This window comes from Typopeltis vanoorti, chromosome 18, assembly GCF_054136105.1.
Source record: "Typopeltis vanoorti isolate ZY-2024b chromosome 18, IOZ_Tvanoo_1.0, whole genome shotgun sequence".
NCBI lineage: Eukaryota > Metazoa > Arthropoda > Arachnida > Uropygi > Thelyphonidae > Typopeltis > Typopeltis vanoorti.
The window spans coordinates 21,380,778-21,394,126 of record NC_143566.1 but is presented as its reverse complement, the minus strand read 5'-3'; the positions used below and the strand labels follow the sequence as shown (position 1 = coordinate 21,394,126).

The 13,349-nt window shown below is 35.7% G+C and overlaps 1 protein-coding gene across 4 annotated transcripts in view; it reads right to left on the bottom strand.

Annotated features, from left to right (window-relative positions):
* LOC150096530 (uncharacterized) overlaps positions 1 to 13,349 on the bottom strand; it is a 295,354-nt gene that overhangs the window by 185,550 nt on the left and 96,455 nt on the right. For all 4 annotated transcript variants that reach the window (XM_090408208.1, XM_090408206.1, XM_090408207.1 and 1 more), the window contains one exon: positions 8,395 to 8,796. In XM_090408208.1, coding sequence (XP_090264334.1) covers positions 8,395 to 8,796 — 402 coding nt within the window. The remainder of the gene's footprint in view (positions 1 to 8,394; positions 8,797 to 13,349) is intronic.

The window sequence follows — 13,349 nt, the reverse complement described above, 5'->3', positions numbered from 1 at the left end:
CTTACACAATGATTTGAATAGGCTAAAAGTGTGGGCAAATAATAATGGTTATCAATTCAACGTTAATAAGAATAAAGTTATGCTCTCATGATGAGACATCCAACAGTATATTAAATTATTATGCTTGGATAACTGATAAGACTAGGGATATTGGAGTTCAAAGGTCATACTGCTGATCCTGTGTAGCTCAGTGGAAGTGGAATATGTCCCCACAGCACTAGGTTGTATGCAGAATGGTAATCTAAGTTCAATCATAGTCACCCACTGGAGGACCTTTTTTAAGTCTTTTTTTGACTAGTTCCCATATTAGTCTCTCTCTGGCACAGGAAAGCAAGTTTTTTCCTCATGGAAATACAGGTTTTTTTTTTGTTCTGTAAACTCAAGAAAATCTACTCTAAAACTCACAGTACAGACAAATGTAGTGTGGTCACTGAAGACAAATGAAGGGAATTTGTAACACTCTTGGGCCAGCTATCTCTGATTGGCTACCAGGGGAGATTAACTTTTGGAGACGGGACAGTTCAGACACATCTAAAATGGCCTCTCCTACTCTCCCTATATAAGTGTTAGAGGATAACTGTGATGTTATTCTCTTTAGATAGATGTTATCCCCTTTAGCACTCTATAAATTATAGAGTGCTGCAAAGAAGAGTTACAAAGATATCAGAATTAGATTGTGTAATGTAGATAAGAGCAATTCATCTTAGAGGTTTAATGGAATATTAACAGCACTGAGAAAGGATTAAAACTAATTTTAATACTTCCAACATTTCATCTCCGTCACAGAGACATTTTCGGGGATTACAAAAACTTTTTGTAACAACACACACACACACACACACAAATACAATACAAAGTGAGACTAAAGTCCTATCTAGGACTTTATCCACCTGCAAATGCCCTCTATGAGCATTTGCAGGTGGCCTGGGATGTAAAGAGGGATCTCTGATAAGTTTCCCAAATTTTGGGAAGTTTAATGCAACCGTATTTGTTTAAATGTATGGTGGAGCATGGTAGTTTTTTCCCAGGAGATCCTGTGGGATGTATCCAAAACATGGTCTGCAAGGCCAGACTGACCATAATCGTGTTTACAGATGTAAGAACTGTGTTCTTCTAACCGGATGGATGCTGACCTGCCTGTTTGTCTGAAGTAAGCAAGTTTACAGGAACAAGGTACTCTATATACTCCAGGCACTGAAAGAGGAGGGGGCTGGTCTTTAGTGGAGCGGATAAGGGTAGCAAGTTTACAATGGGGGGCTTAAAAGATGTATGGAGATTGAACTTTTTTAATGATCTGGCTATTTTTTTCTGAAGTACCACGGACGTAAGGAATAATGATGGCATTTCTGAAGCCCTTCTGAAGACATGGTCAGGGAATGGGGAAGAACTTGATTATTTTTTTTTCATTTTGTAGTCATTATAGCCATTGGAAAGGAAGGTGTTGTGTATGAGTTTGAGTTCGGTTGACAGGGCAGTTTTACTGGAACAAAGATTGTGGGCCTTGTTGGTCAGAGTTTTAATAATGCCATATTGCTGGGAGGGGTGGTGGTGGGAGAGTTTGTGAGTGTATCTACTTGTATGAGTAGGTTTTCTATATACAGAGAAAGAAAGGTTACCATTAGGAAGGCATGTTACTAAGGTGTCTAGGAAGGGTAAACTATTGTTATTTTCCTTTTCCATCGTAAACTGGATTCTTGGATGTAGACTATCGAGGTGACTGAGGAAGGAATGTAATGTGTCTGAGCCATGAGGCCAAATAGAGAACACATCATCTACATATCTAAGCCAGATAGAAGGTTTTAGAGGGGAAGAGTCAATGGCTCGTTTTTCAAAATTTTCCATGTAATAACTGGCAAGAGGGGGGGGGGAACCCATGGCAATTTCCTCTATCTGTTTGTAGATTTTGTTCTTCCAAGAGAAATAACCAGAGCTGATGGCAAAGGAAAAGAGCTCTAAGATATCAGAAGGAAAAACGTTTTCAAGAGTGTTAAGGTGTCAAATAGGGGAATATTTGTAAACAAAGAGATGATGTCAAAGCTGACTAATATATCTGTATTATTTAAAGTAAGATTTTCAATTAAGTTTTTAAAATGGATGGAGTTTTTTTTTTTACATAAGAAGAGGTAAGACCAGTGAGGGGTTTCAAAGAGTTAGCCAGCTGCTTAGATAATTTGTAGCAAGGCGCACTGGTAGCATCTACTATAGGTCTTAGGGAAGAATTAGGTTTGCAGATTTTGGGTAAACCATATATCCGGGAAGGGGACGAGAACAGAATGGTTTTTTTGTAATGTCAGGAGGCCAGGAAGAAAATATTGGAAGTATTAAAATTAGTTTTAATCCTTTCTCAGTGCTGTTAATATTCCATTAAATCTCTAACATGAATTTTAACACTCTTGAAAAACGTTTTCAAGAGTGTTAAGGTGTCAAATAGGGGAATATTTGTAAACAAAGAGATGATGTCAAAGCTGACTAATATATCTGTATTATTTAAAGTAAGATTTTCAATTAAGTTTTTAAAATGGATGGAGTTTTTTTTTACATAAGAAGAGGTAAGACCAGTGAGGGATTTCAAAGAGTTAGCCAGCTGCTTAGATAATTTGTAGCAAGGCGCATTGGTAGCATCTACTATAGGTCTTAGGGAAGAATTAGGTTTGTGGATTTTGGGTAAACCATATATCCGGGAAGGGGACGAGAACAGAATGGTTTTTTTGTAATGTCAGGAGGCCAGGAAGAAAATATTGGAAGTATTAAAATTAGTTTTAATCCTTTCTCAGTGCTGTTAATATTCCATTAAATCTCTAACATGAATTCTTCACAGCACTTAAGCTTCAACACACGTGTAGATAAGAGCAAAAGGACTGCAGACAGGAGAAAAAGAGCAATATGATAGTCTATAAACTTCTGAAAGGATGTTATATAAGACATTAGTTGATGAAATTTTTCTTTATATGGCAGGTGGGTAAAGCACAAGGAGGTATTCATTAATTAAGTTAAGTTTGTGAGCAGTTAAGAAAGGAACAAGAGGTAGTTTTTCTCTCACACAGACGAGAGTGGAACAGTTTTGCCTGCTTAAGTAGGGAGTGCATCTGGTGTGAATGAGTTTAAGAGAAGGTATGATAGCTTGTGTGGATGATGTATAACTTCCTGGAGGTCTCTGATAATAATAAAAATGCAAAATAACATTTGTTAGGCTTGGGATTGATGCTTTCCCACAATGCAGCACAAGATAAATGGTAAATTACTATATAGTATATTAGAAGAACATTATCTTTGGTCCCATGGAATTAGTTACTGAATGGAAAAAAATTGCAGCAATGCATAGGAATCTTTGAAAAAGTGCTTAAATGAGGATATCTGAATGTATCCCTAGTGTTTGAAGAATAAATAGGTTGGGAGTGAAATGGATGTGCAACTTCATTAATCACGAAATCCACAAGAATAAGATGATGTGGAAAGAATATTGTGAGAATAAGAGTGAGAGAAGTTATGACATATATAAAGATCAGACCAGAAAAGAAATGAGTATTGTGTGGAAAGCTAAATTAGAGTATGAAAAGAAATTGGCCACACAAGCTAAAGGCATGTAAACTGACTTCTTCCAGTCCCTAGGCCATGTGGAACTACCAATGAGTTAAATGATTCTTCAGGTCACTCATTGTTGGGTGATCTGAGGGATTGCATGAGTTTTTGGAGAGGTATCCCTACACTTAAATATCTCTCAATAAAGATTTAAACTGGCCTTGGTAGTGACCCTTCCCATAATGCATAGCATTATACATATCCATAAGGATATGTGCTTTGCATTATGGGATACTAAGGCAAGTGATGTGAAGTCATTAACCTCTATATACAAGTTGTCTAGTCCTGAAGTTACTTCATCTGCAAACTCTGTTTGCTTATACTTGGATAAAGGATTAAACCAAGAATATAATGTCTTGGCATCTTTAATTGACAACTGGTCTGAATGCACATTTGGGTTACTCTTAAAACCTAACCAATTATTCAAAGGATTTCCCCATCCCACTGAGGAAGCCAGCAATCTGATAAACTACTTCCTAGAGTCATCCTTCTACCATCATTCTCTCTCTCTCTCTCTGATATCATAATTTCAATCTCTCACCTTAATGCATATGACCAAGCTCGCATGCAACCACCATAACACAGTCACCCCAATTAAATTCATTCTTTCATTGAAAAACACTCAACCAAACACTATAGCAAACTGCACATGAATGATAAGTATTACTGTACAAAGCAAAACAAAATAAATACATTATTTACAAAACACAGGATTCAGTGGAACAAACGCAGTGGTATTACACAAGTTATTTTCTTCTGGAAAGACTGCGAAGAAAGCTGTGAGGCACGCATTCACAACCCAAACCTGAACAAAAATGACTGCCTAAAACTTTCTCAATTTTGGGAAGTTATACTAACTAATATTCACCATTTGTGTGTTCATTAATTTATAATTAATTTTTTTTGTTTATATTTAAAAATAATTTATTAACAAAATTATTTTAATGTAATATGTTTTGGATATCTATTAATGCAGATGGAACTATTCTCCTGCAGCTGACAGTGCATATAATATCACGTGCTTTCAAATTGAACTGTTATTCTCTTGTGTTTTCCTATAATTGTACTGACAATGCTATAATATATAGAACAATTATAGGAAAACAAAACAAAAAAAAAAAAAGAACAACAATTCAACTGAAAGCACGTGATATTATATGCACTGTCAGCTGCAGGAGAATCGTTCCATGATGAATTCTTCTTACATCTTGCTAACACATTATTGAATTTTCTAAATCTAAAACTCTACTCCATTGTCTTAATTTCTGATTTTGTTACTGACTGATGACTTCTGTTCACTTCTCTCCCCTAATTTTGCTGTCTTGGATCTACAGTCTCTAGCCAATTGTTTTATTCTGAACTCTCAGAATAAATAGTTTTAAATCCATTGAACCCTGCTAGTTTGGCATTTTAGCTAATGTTTCTCTTGTTCCATGTATTATTTCTAAATATAAAATAATAATAAAATAAAATAAAAATATTATATTTATTTCTAAATATAATTTAAAATCTTTTCTAAACACTATGTTTGAATATCTGAAATATTTTACTTGTGAACTTATAGAACATCTATAAGTTCACCATTAAGAATGTTGTTTGCTTTCCTGCCAATTTATGGAATTTAGCTTTTGACTGCTGACTGTCAAAGTTAATTTGTTACAGCAACTGTTCAAGAGCCCAGAGGATATGTAATGGATTTATTTAGGAGTATAACATCATGTGCATACAATAAACAACTGAGTCCAATGTCCCTGGTTTTGATCTAAGATTTAATGCCACTTTTCTTTTTAATGATACACATAGATGAAGGAATAAGCTCAACAACTTCACCAATCTTGCATATATCACTTGACTACAAACTCTTAGTTCATGGGCCACTTTTCATGCCTGTGACCACTGAACCTAACACAAAAGGGAAGTTGGGCCAGATGATGGATTACACAGCATTAAATCTAATATCAAAATATGAGAGATTAAATATCTTGAGATATTGGTGCTGTATTAATTTTTAAAAAAAGTGAGAGAGAGGAAGAAGTTATATTCACTGGGTCAAGTTTGAGGAGTGAAAGGAGGGCAAGATTGTGCCACTTCATAAAGGAGGTGATAGAACTCTAGCATCAAACTATAGGTCTATCTGTGTGTCAGGTGTTGTGGTTAAGTTGTTGAAGAAGCTTGTGAGAACTAGGATACAGAATTAGGTTGACAACAATGATATTATCTTTGATGGACAGCATGTTTTTTTTAGTAAAGGGAGGTCATGTTTTAGTAATCTACTTACTTATTACAATAAGGTGACTGCTTCCTTGGACAGAAGAGAAGGATACACAATAATATACTTCGATTTTGCAAAGGCTTTTGATAGATGATAAGTTGATACTCAAACTAGAGCGGATGGGGTTGGATATAAGATTAGTGCACTGGATTGGAGACTGGCTACCTGATAGGTATCAACAAGTTGTGTATGAGGGAGCGATATCCAGGAAAAGGAAAGTCACTAGTGGTGTGCCTCAGGGGTCTGTTTTAGGGCCATTACTGTTTAACTTGTATATACTGGTGAAGATTTGGATGGTGATATTCAGTTGTTTGCAGATGTGCAAAGTTGGGACGAACCATGAAGAGTAGAGAAGATGCTGTGGCCTTACATGAAGACTTGAATAAATTGAGTGATTGGGCACGGGAATGGGGATGCGAGCTCAATGTTGCAAAATGTAAGGTTTTAAAATTTGGGAAACAAAGGTGGGATGCAGAATTATGCTTGGTGAGGATATATTGTCGGAGGTGGAGGAAATAAGAGATCTGGCAGTGATAGTGGATAAGGATCTGAAATTTAGGGGACACATAGCCAAAATTGTGAAGACAACACAAAGGCTTCTGGGAATGATGTGGAGGACACTGACTTGTAGAAGTGGGGAGATTCTTGTTCCATTGTATAAGGCTTTGATTAGGCCCCACATGGACTGTTGTGCCCAGATTTGGTCACCCAGTTTTCAGAAGGACAAAGAGATGTTGGAAAGTGTCCAGAGGTGACTGAAAGGTAGTTTTCTAACCTCTGGAATGTCGAATATGAGGAAAGATTGATAAGATGCAATTTGCAGTCTGGTAGACAGGAGAAAGAGGGGAGATATGATAGAGATCCTATAACAATCCCTTACAGTAAGTTAGAAGGGGGTTGTTATAGGATCAATGTTAGAGAGGTTCTACAGAAAATAGTGGGAGATCAGGGGAGAACCAGAGGTCATCCCTGGAAACTATATAAAGAGGATGCGAGTAGGAGAGTAAGAAGCAGGTTTTTTTCAAGCAGAGTTGTGAATGATTGGAATATACCTTGCCTGAGAGTGTGTTTACAGCATGGTATGATAGAAGGACCTTCCAGATGAGTCTTTGACTACATGGGGTCTTGGGTAGTAGTAATAATAATAAGTTATGAATGGGCATATGCACAGCCCATTGTTTGCATGAAATAAGGTGAAGAGAGAATTTTGTGTTACATGCATCAGTACCATCAGGCAACAGCAGTGATAACGAATTAAGCTAATAATGTTGTTGATTAATAGCAAATAATCTGTTCTAAAACTGTTCCATAGCAAACTTGGCAGTAGTGACAGTTCGTGATTGATGAGTAACATCTAGGACATGAGAAACATTACAAACACTTTTATAAAGAAGAATTAGCTTATTATCACATAGTCCCCCCCCCCCCAAGGAAAACAAGATTTTCTTGATGTAAAAGAAACAAACCGTGCTGAAAATAACAACAACCATAGCAAACTATGGAAATAGGATTAATCCCCTTATTATTACCAAAAGTAGGCTTAAACGACTACTTTGTTGGCATTTAACCTCATTCATCAAGGAAGATGGCAACAGACTGAACAACCAGACTAAGCAAAGTCTCTTAGTAGTTTTAAGATTGGTTTTTGCTACAGTCCTCCCTATCCCTGATTAAAATGTGAAACCAGCCTCGATTTTTTGTCACATTTACTTTAATACACAGAGAAAATGGAAAATCAGTGGAATTTTTGATGCTGTCACTCTAGCTAGACTTACATCTCCTGGTAGAAAGATAGCAATTTCTTGTAATATGTATAAATTTCTTGTATACTTTATAACCCAATGTTATAAATGTTATATTTCACAACTGGTTATAAAGTATATCATAACTGACAAATTATATTTTTGTTTCAATCCTTAAAAATAAAATTACAATTTCTTATCAATTATAGAGCCTCCATGGCTCAGTCGGTATAGACAAGGCCCTTTGGTCGGAAAGATTTGGGTTTGATTCCAGTCTATGATGTGAGGAACTTTTATCTGGTCTCTTTCGACAAAAGGCGAGTTAGTCGGTCTCATACATAGGAAGGTTTTTCTTGCCAGCCTGCTTGGCTGAGTGGTTAGTGTATCCGCTCTCCAGCCAAAAGGCTGCAGGTTCGAATCCTGCCTTGGGCATGGATGTTTGTGATTGTCTGTGAAAGTAGTAGTGGTGGTAGTCTGCGATAGATGATGAAGGTTGGTGGAGTAGTGAGATGCAGAGTTGTAGAGTAGATGCCCTCCCTCGATGAGTCTTTGGACTCCCTGGAGGTGTGATGTAATAATAATAATAATTTCTTTGCATAACCAGTCTGTGTGTGAGAATTTCTTTTTCAATTCTGAGAATAGTGCAAAGAATCATTAAATCATTAATCCTACTAACAAAACAGAATGTCATATATAACTATAAAAAAAAAGTTTATAAGAAAATATAAAATATTTAATTTTGTAGTGTATTGAGTAATAAAAAATGTAAAAAAAATTGTTAATTATTTCTTAGTTACTAACCATCAATATCACTGCCACTGCTAGAAGATTTTTTTATGAGTGGACAAGGTTCATTTTCACTAACACTGCAAGTCTTCATATCTGAAACATCTGCTAGTTTGGCTATTTTTTGTGTACACTTAGGGGTAATAGACGACAAGCCATTTGTAGCTGCCCTTTCAAACAATGCTGCACGAGCTGCAACAGAAAGGATTTCTGGCTTATTTGGAATATTTTTATTATTATTATTGCTTAATCCTCTGAGATTATTTTCAAATAGAGCACGGCGAGCAGATAATGGCATTTCTGCAGGATCTATCTCACTACTGCTGCAATGATTTCCTGAAACTCCTTTACATTTCACAGGAACAGTTTCAGAAGTTTCATTACTAGATGAACAAAAATGAGAAGTTTGACGTTCGTCTGAAAGATATAAAAAATTGTGAAGTTTGAATTAGCAATTAAGTTGATGCTATTGTAATTCACATAATACTATCATAGAAATTTTGGTTTTAAATTCAATACTAATCATAATTAATTTTTCCTTGTAAACAAGTATGCAACATTTTGACACATGCAAATAAACGTGTATTTTTTGTTTGAGTAACTCTAAGGAGTTCCAGAACTATAATAAATTTAGTTTAATCTTTTATCCAAGTGTAAGCAAACAAAGTTTACGCCTGAAGTATCTTCAGGACTGAGGCAACTTGTGGTAGAGGTGGACCAAGCTCTCATCACTCCTTACCTTAGTATCTCCCATAACACAAAGCACACATCTCCTTGCAGACATGTATAATGCTATGCATTAAGGGAAGATCCACTACCCAGACTGGTTTCAACCTTTACTGAAGTCTTGTCAGTGGAAGCCAGACCCAGAGGTGGTGATACCAAAGGGGAAGCAATGGAAAAGTCATATTTATCTATAATGACGAGGCCTCAATAAAAGGTTGAAACCAGTCTGGATAGTGGCTCTTCCCTTATTGCATAAGCATTATACATGTCCGCAAGGAGATGTGCTTTGCATTATGGGAGATAATAAGACAAGGAGTGATGCGAGCTTGGTCCAAGGTGGACTGAGGCAACTTCAGGTGCAAACTTTGTTTGCTTACACTTGGATAGAGGATTAAACTAAATTTATTCGAGTCCCAGAACAAATATCAATATCACATATTCTACCATAGTAGTACCTGGATATGAATTCATTCAAAAACAAAACAAAAACAAATTGCTTACTCTAGAGCAAGCAATTCTTCCTGAGTAAACTTAATCCCCACTCTTACTGACCATTCTCTTACTCAACTTCTAGAGATGATCTCTTGTTCTCTCCCCTCTGCTATATATTTTGAACAAATATTATTTACCTATATAATCTTATACATATCATATCCTGCTGTGGGGATGTTTGTGATTGTCTGTGAAAGTGGTGGTGGGCAGTAGATGATGTGGTTCACTGTAGTTGGTGGATTGAGCGGTGGAGACAGTGTTGTAGATAAGGTGCCCTCCCTCGATGAGTCTTTGCACTCCCTGGAGGTGTCATGTAACAATAATAATATCCTCTCTTTTCACTAATCTACCCACATTTATAATCTCTATATTGGCAGCTGACATTCTCTCTAATCCATCCTCATAAGGACACACAAATAATATATAATAAATTTTGCTAAAATTATAAAGAGATTCATGTGCATACAGTATGAATATTAATATTGAAATGTTAAAAAATTATTAAAACTCAAAAGTGCTATTTACAAAAAAATAAAATAATTTAATTCAAGAATGGAGTTCTTGAAACTAAACATTTTGGCAATTAATGAAACTTTTATTATATTCTAGAAATACAAACTTTATTTTAATTTATTTAACTACATAACATAATAATGACTTATTTGAGATTGCTTATTGCTGGATAAGAAGCATATATATATATATGGTTTCAGTAATGTTGTCTTTAGATTCAGTTGGTCTTCTAAGTGAGTGAGTGTTCATTTGTGATCTCAAAAGCACATCTTAATTTGAATGATGTGTGAAAACGTTGATTCACAACAGTAAGTTGTGCAAAAACAAGACGGCATACATCAATAATGTTGATGAAATATTTGGATACTAGACAGTGTTCTTTCATATTTCAATGGGATCTTTCTTACTGTCAAATAGAGATTTCAGAATACTGTCTTCAGAGAGTTCAATCCACTCCATTTGTAAATTTTCAGATGCACTGGAGACATCAACCAGATGCGGTTGGAAAGTCAGTTTTAGTGTGAAATCATATTTCTCAAAATCTCAAGTTATAAAATGAATATAAAATAAAACCTGTGTTGTGTCAGTAATATCAGCGAACTCATCTTGGGCAATCGAGAAATCAGGCAAAAATTTTTGACAAATTTTTTGAAGCTGTTCAGTAACACTGACAGCTAATTCATGTTTTTTTTCAGTTACAGTTCTTCATGAAATAGGAATTTGTTTGTTATTAACTTTATCTGAATACAGACATGTTACAACTTCGACGATGCACTGTTTTCCACATCACTATACAGGTTTCCTTATCTTACAATTATATATGCTACTTTATAAGTTGCTATGGTAATTTCATTACTTCGTTCTGTCATCACTTGAAATAATTATTTGTTTTTTTTGAAGCTCCATATTTATAAGTATAGATTTTCTTGGTTCTTCTTCCAATTTTTGCATATTTGTGGTCCTTATGTGTACCATAACACTGATGAGCATTGTATCTTTTCACCATTGAAATCAGAGTACCACAAAGGAAATATATTACTTTATCTTTGACTGTAAGTATGTAATACTGCAGCCCCTATTCTTCATTAAATACTGTATTCTATTAAGTGTTCTTTTCTCTGTATTTGGAATATTCAACTTTTTAAAAAATTAATAAATTAATTAAATAAGAACTTCTACTCGTTCAATTTGTTATAAAATGATAATACATAGAATAGCACTAAATATAGCAACATGTATATGTTGCTATATTTAGTGCAACATGCAGCCTAAATGTCACAGGTCCTCCATTCTCCACTAATGTTGCTCTGTTTCTGTCACATGACTCGACATTCTCTCTATCACTTATCATCCTATAACCAGACCACAAAATCTAAGTAAATTAATCTAGATGAGATCATATTACAGGTTCATTAAACAACAATAACTTCCTCATCTCTATTTTCCAGCATCCTCTCCAAGATCGTTATTCTTTGCACTTCTGTTTCACTTTTATAACGTGTCTCCTGCCTCAACCACCCAAACTGCAATCTGATCAGTAATTATATTGATCAGATTGCACTTTGGGTGGTTGAGTTTTTAGTTTGTGCATTAGCACAAACTAAAAACTTCTCAAAAAATGTCAACTGTACACTTTGTAACATTGAATTCATCCAATATTAATCCATTCTCTTCTGCTTCATAACATTAGTCCATTTTTGAAGAAATCCCAGACACTGTCAGGGTTATTTCCTATCATCCTTGCCAACTAACAAACAAACTGTGTATCCCCTTTTAAACCACTGACAATATTATTAATACAGTTAACCATGGCACAAAAGCACAAATGATGGTTAGAACTAAACTTCTATTTTTAATGAAATCAATATTAGCAGTGAGGAATAAAATGAAATTCTTCTCTGTCAATCGTTAGAGTTAAAATGCAAGATTTTTTTTTTTTTTCTAAAAGAAAATGTCCATTTATGTTTCTCTTGATCAAAAAATTCAAAACTAACATGAACACAAATGCAAAGTAAGTGGAAATGATCAGACAGACTCAGAGGAAGCTATTTATGGATGCTGTCCAGTAGCCCTAGTTGTCAGATGGGAGGCTTTAAAATTGTATCTCCATGTCTTGAGAGGTATCAGGCATCAGTAGTACCTGATACCTCTCAGGCATCAGGTATATCAGATGGGCTGTGGCTTTAGACTTGAAGAAAAAAGTGTTTATGATTGCTATGTTGAAGGTTTTTTTTTTTATGTAATTATTTAAACTATCTAATTCTTGTTTTAAGTATAGTTTACCAGGTTGAGTGAGTGAGTGTTTGTGTGGAGAGGACTGTTCTTTCAACCAACATGTTTTTTCATAATAGGCAAGCTTATAGATACAAGGACCACTGTAGACTTGAAACAAGAGGGGATGACCCATGGAAGAATGAGAAGGGCAAAATCAGTGAACTACTATTTAATTTCATCAGTGCTGTATTAATACCAGTGAAAGTACAACATAAATAACAGAACAAGAACAGAATCTTGTGACATTCTGTACCTCTACATACCATCAAGACCTGTAGTGCACTTACCCAAGCTTACCACAATAACTGAACCTGGGGTATTCTGTCAGAAGCCTTTCAACAATCAAATGACTATTACCCTTATCCAACTATGAGCCACTAATAGGCAGGGATGCACAATATACAACCTCTCCCTGTCCAGTCAACTCCATCTTCCCATGGTGTGGCCTGTTTACATAAAAGGGACTCTGGTGCATGCAGTAAGTATTCCCATTGCAAAAGGAAATCTTCCTAGTTGAAGAAAATGCCAACTAGACCACTAGGTGATGAATGACTTTCATCGCCTGGCGAAACATCATCATGCTACTTGATGAGAATGTGAAGTAGCAAATGCTATGTTTGGCCTCCACTGCAAGGAATTCCTGCCTCCATCCTTCCCTATCTTCTCTGCCTAACATACTCAGACCCAGATTCTCCTCCATTTCTAGGGTGCATCAGTTAAATGTAGGCAGCGGTCAGATAGTATATGGACCTTAACCGGTCAGTAATGAGTCAAGAGGCCTCTCTGTCAACTGGTGCATAATCCTGTTGCCAAACATTCAGCCTGGTCAAGTCTGGTAAGGAAGTCCAAATAGCAGCATAGCTGTCAAGGTCATGGAATAGCAAGAAGACTGGTCACTCTCTGTATGGGTATCATATTAACAAGTCTATTCCCTCTCAGAATATGTCCCCATTCTTGCCTTTCAT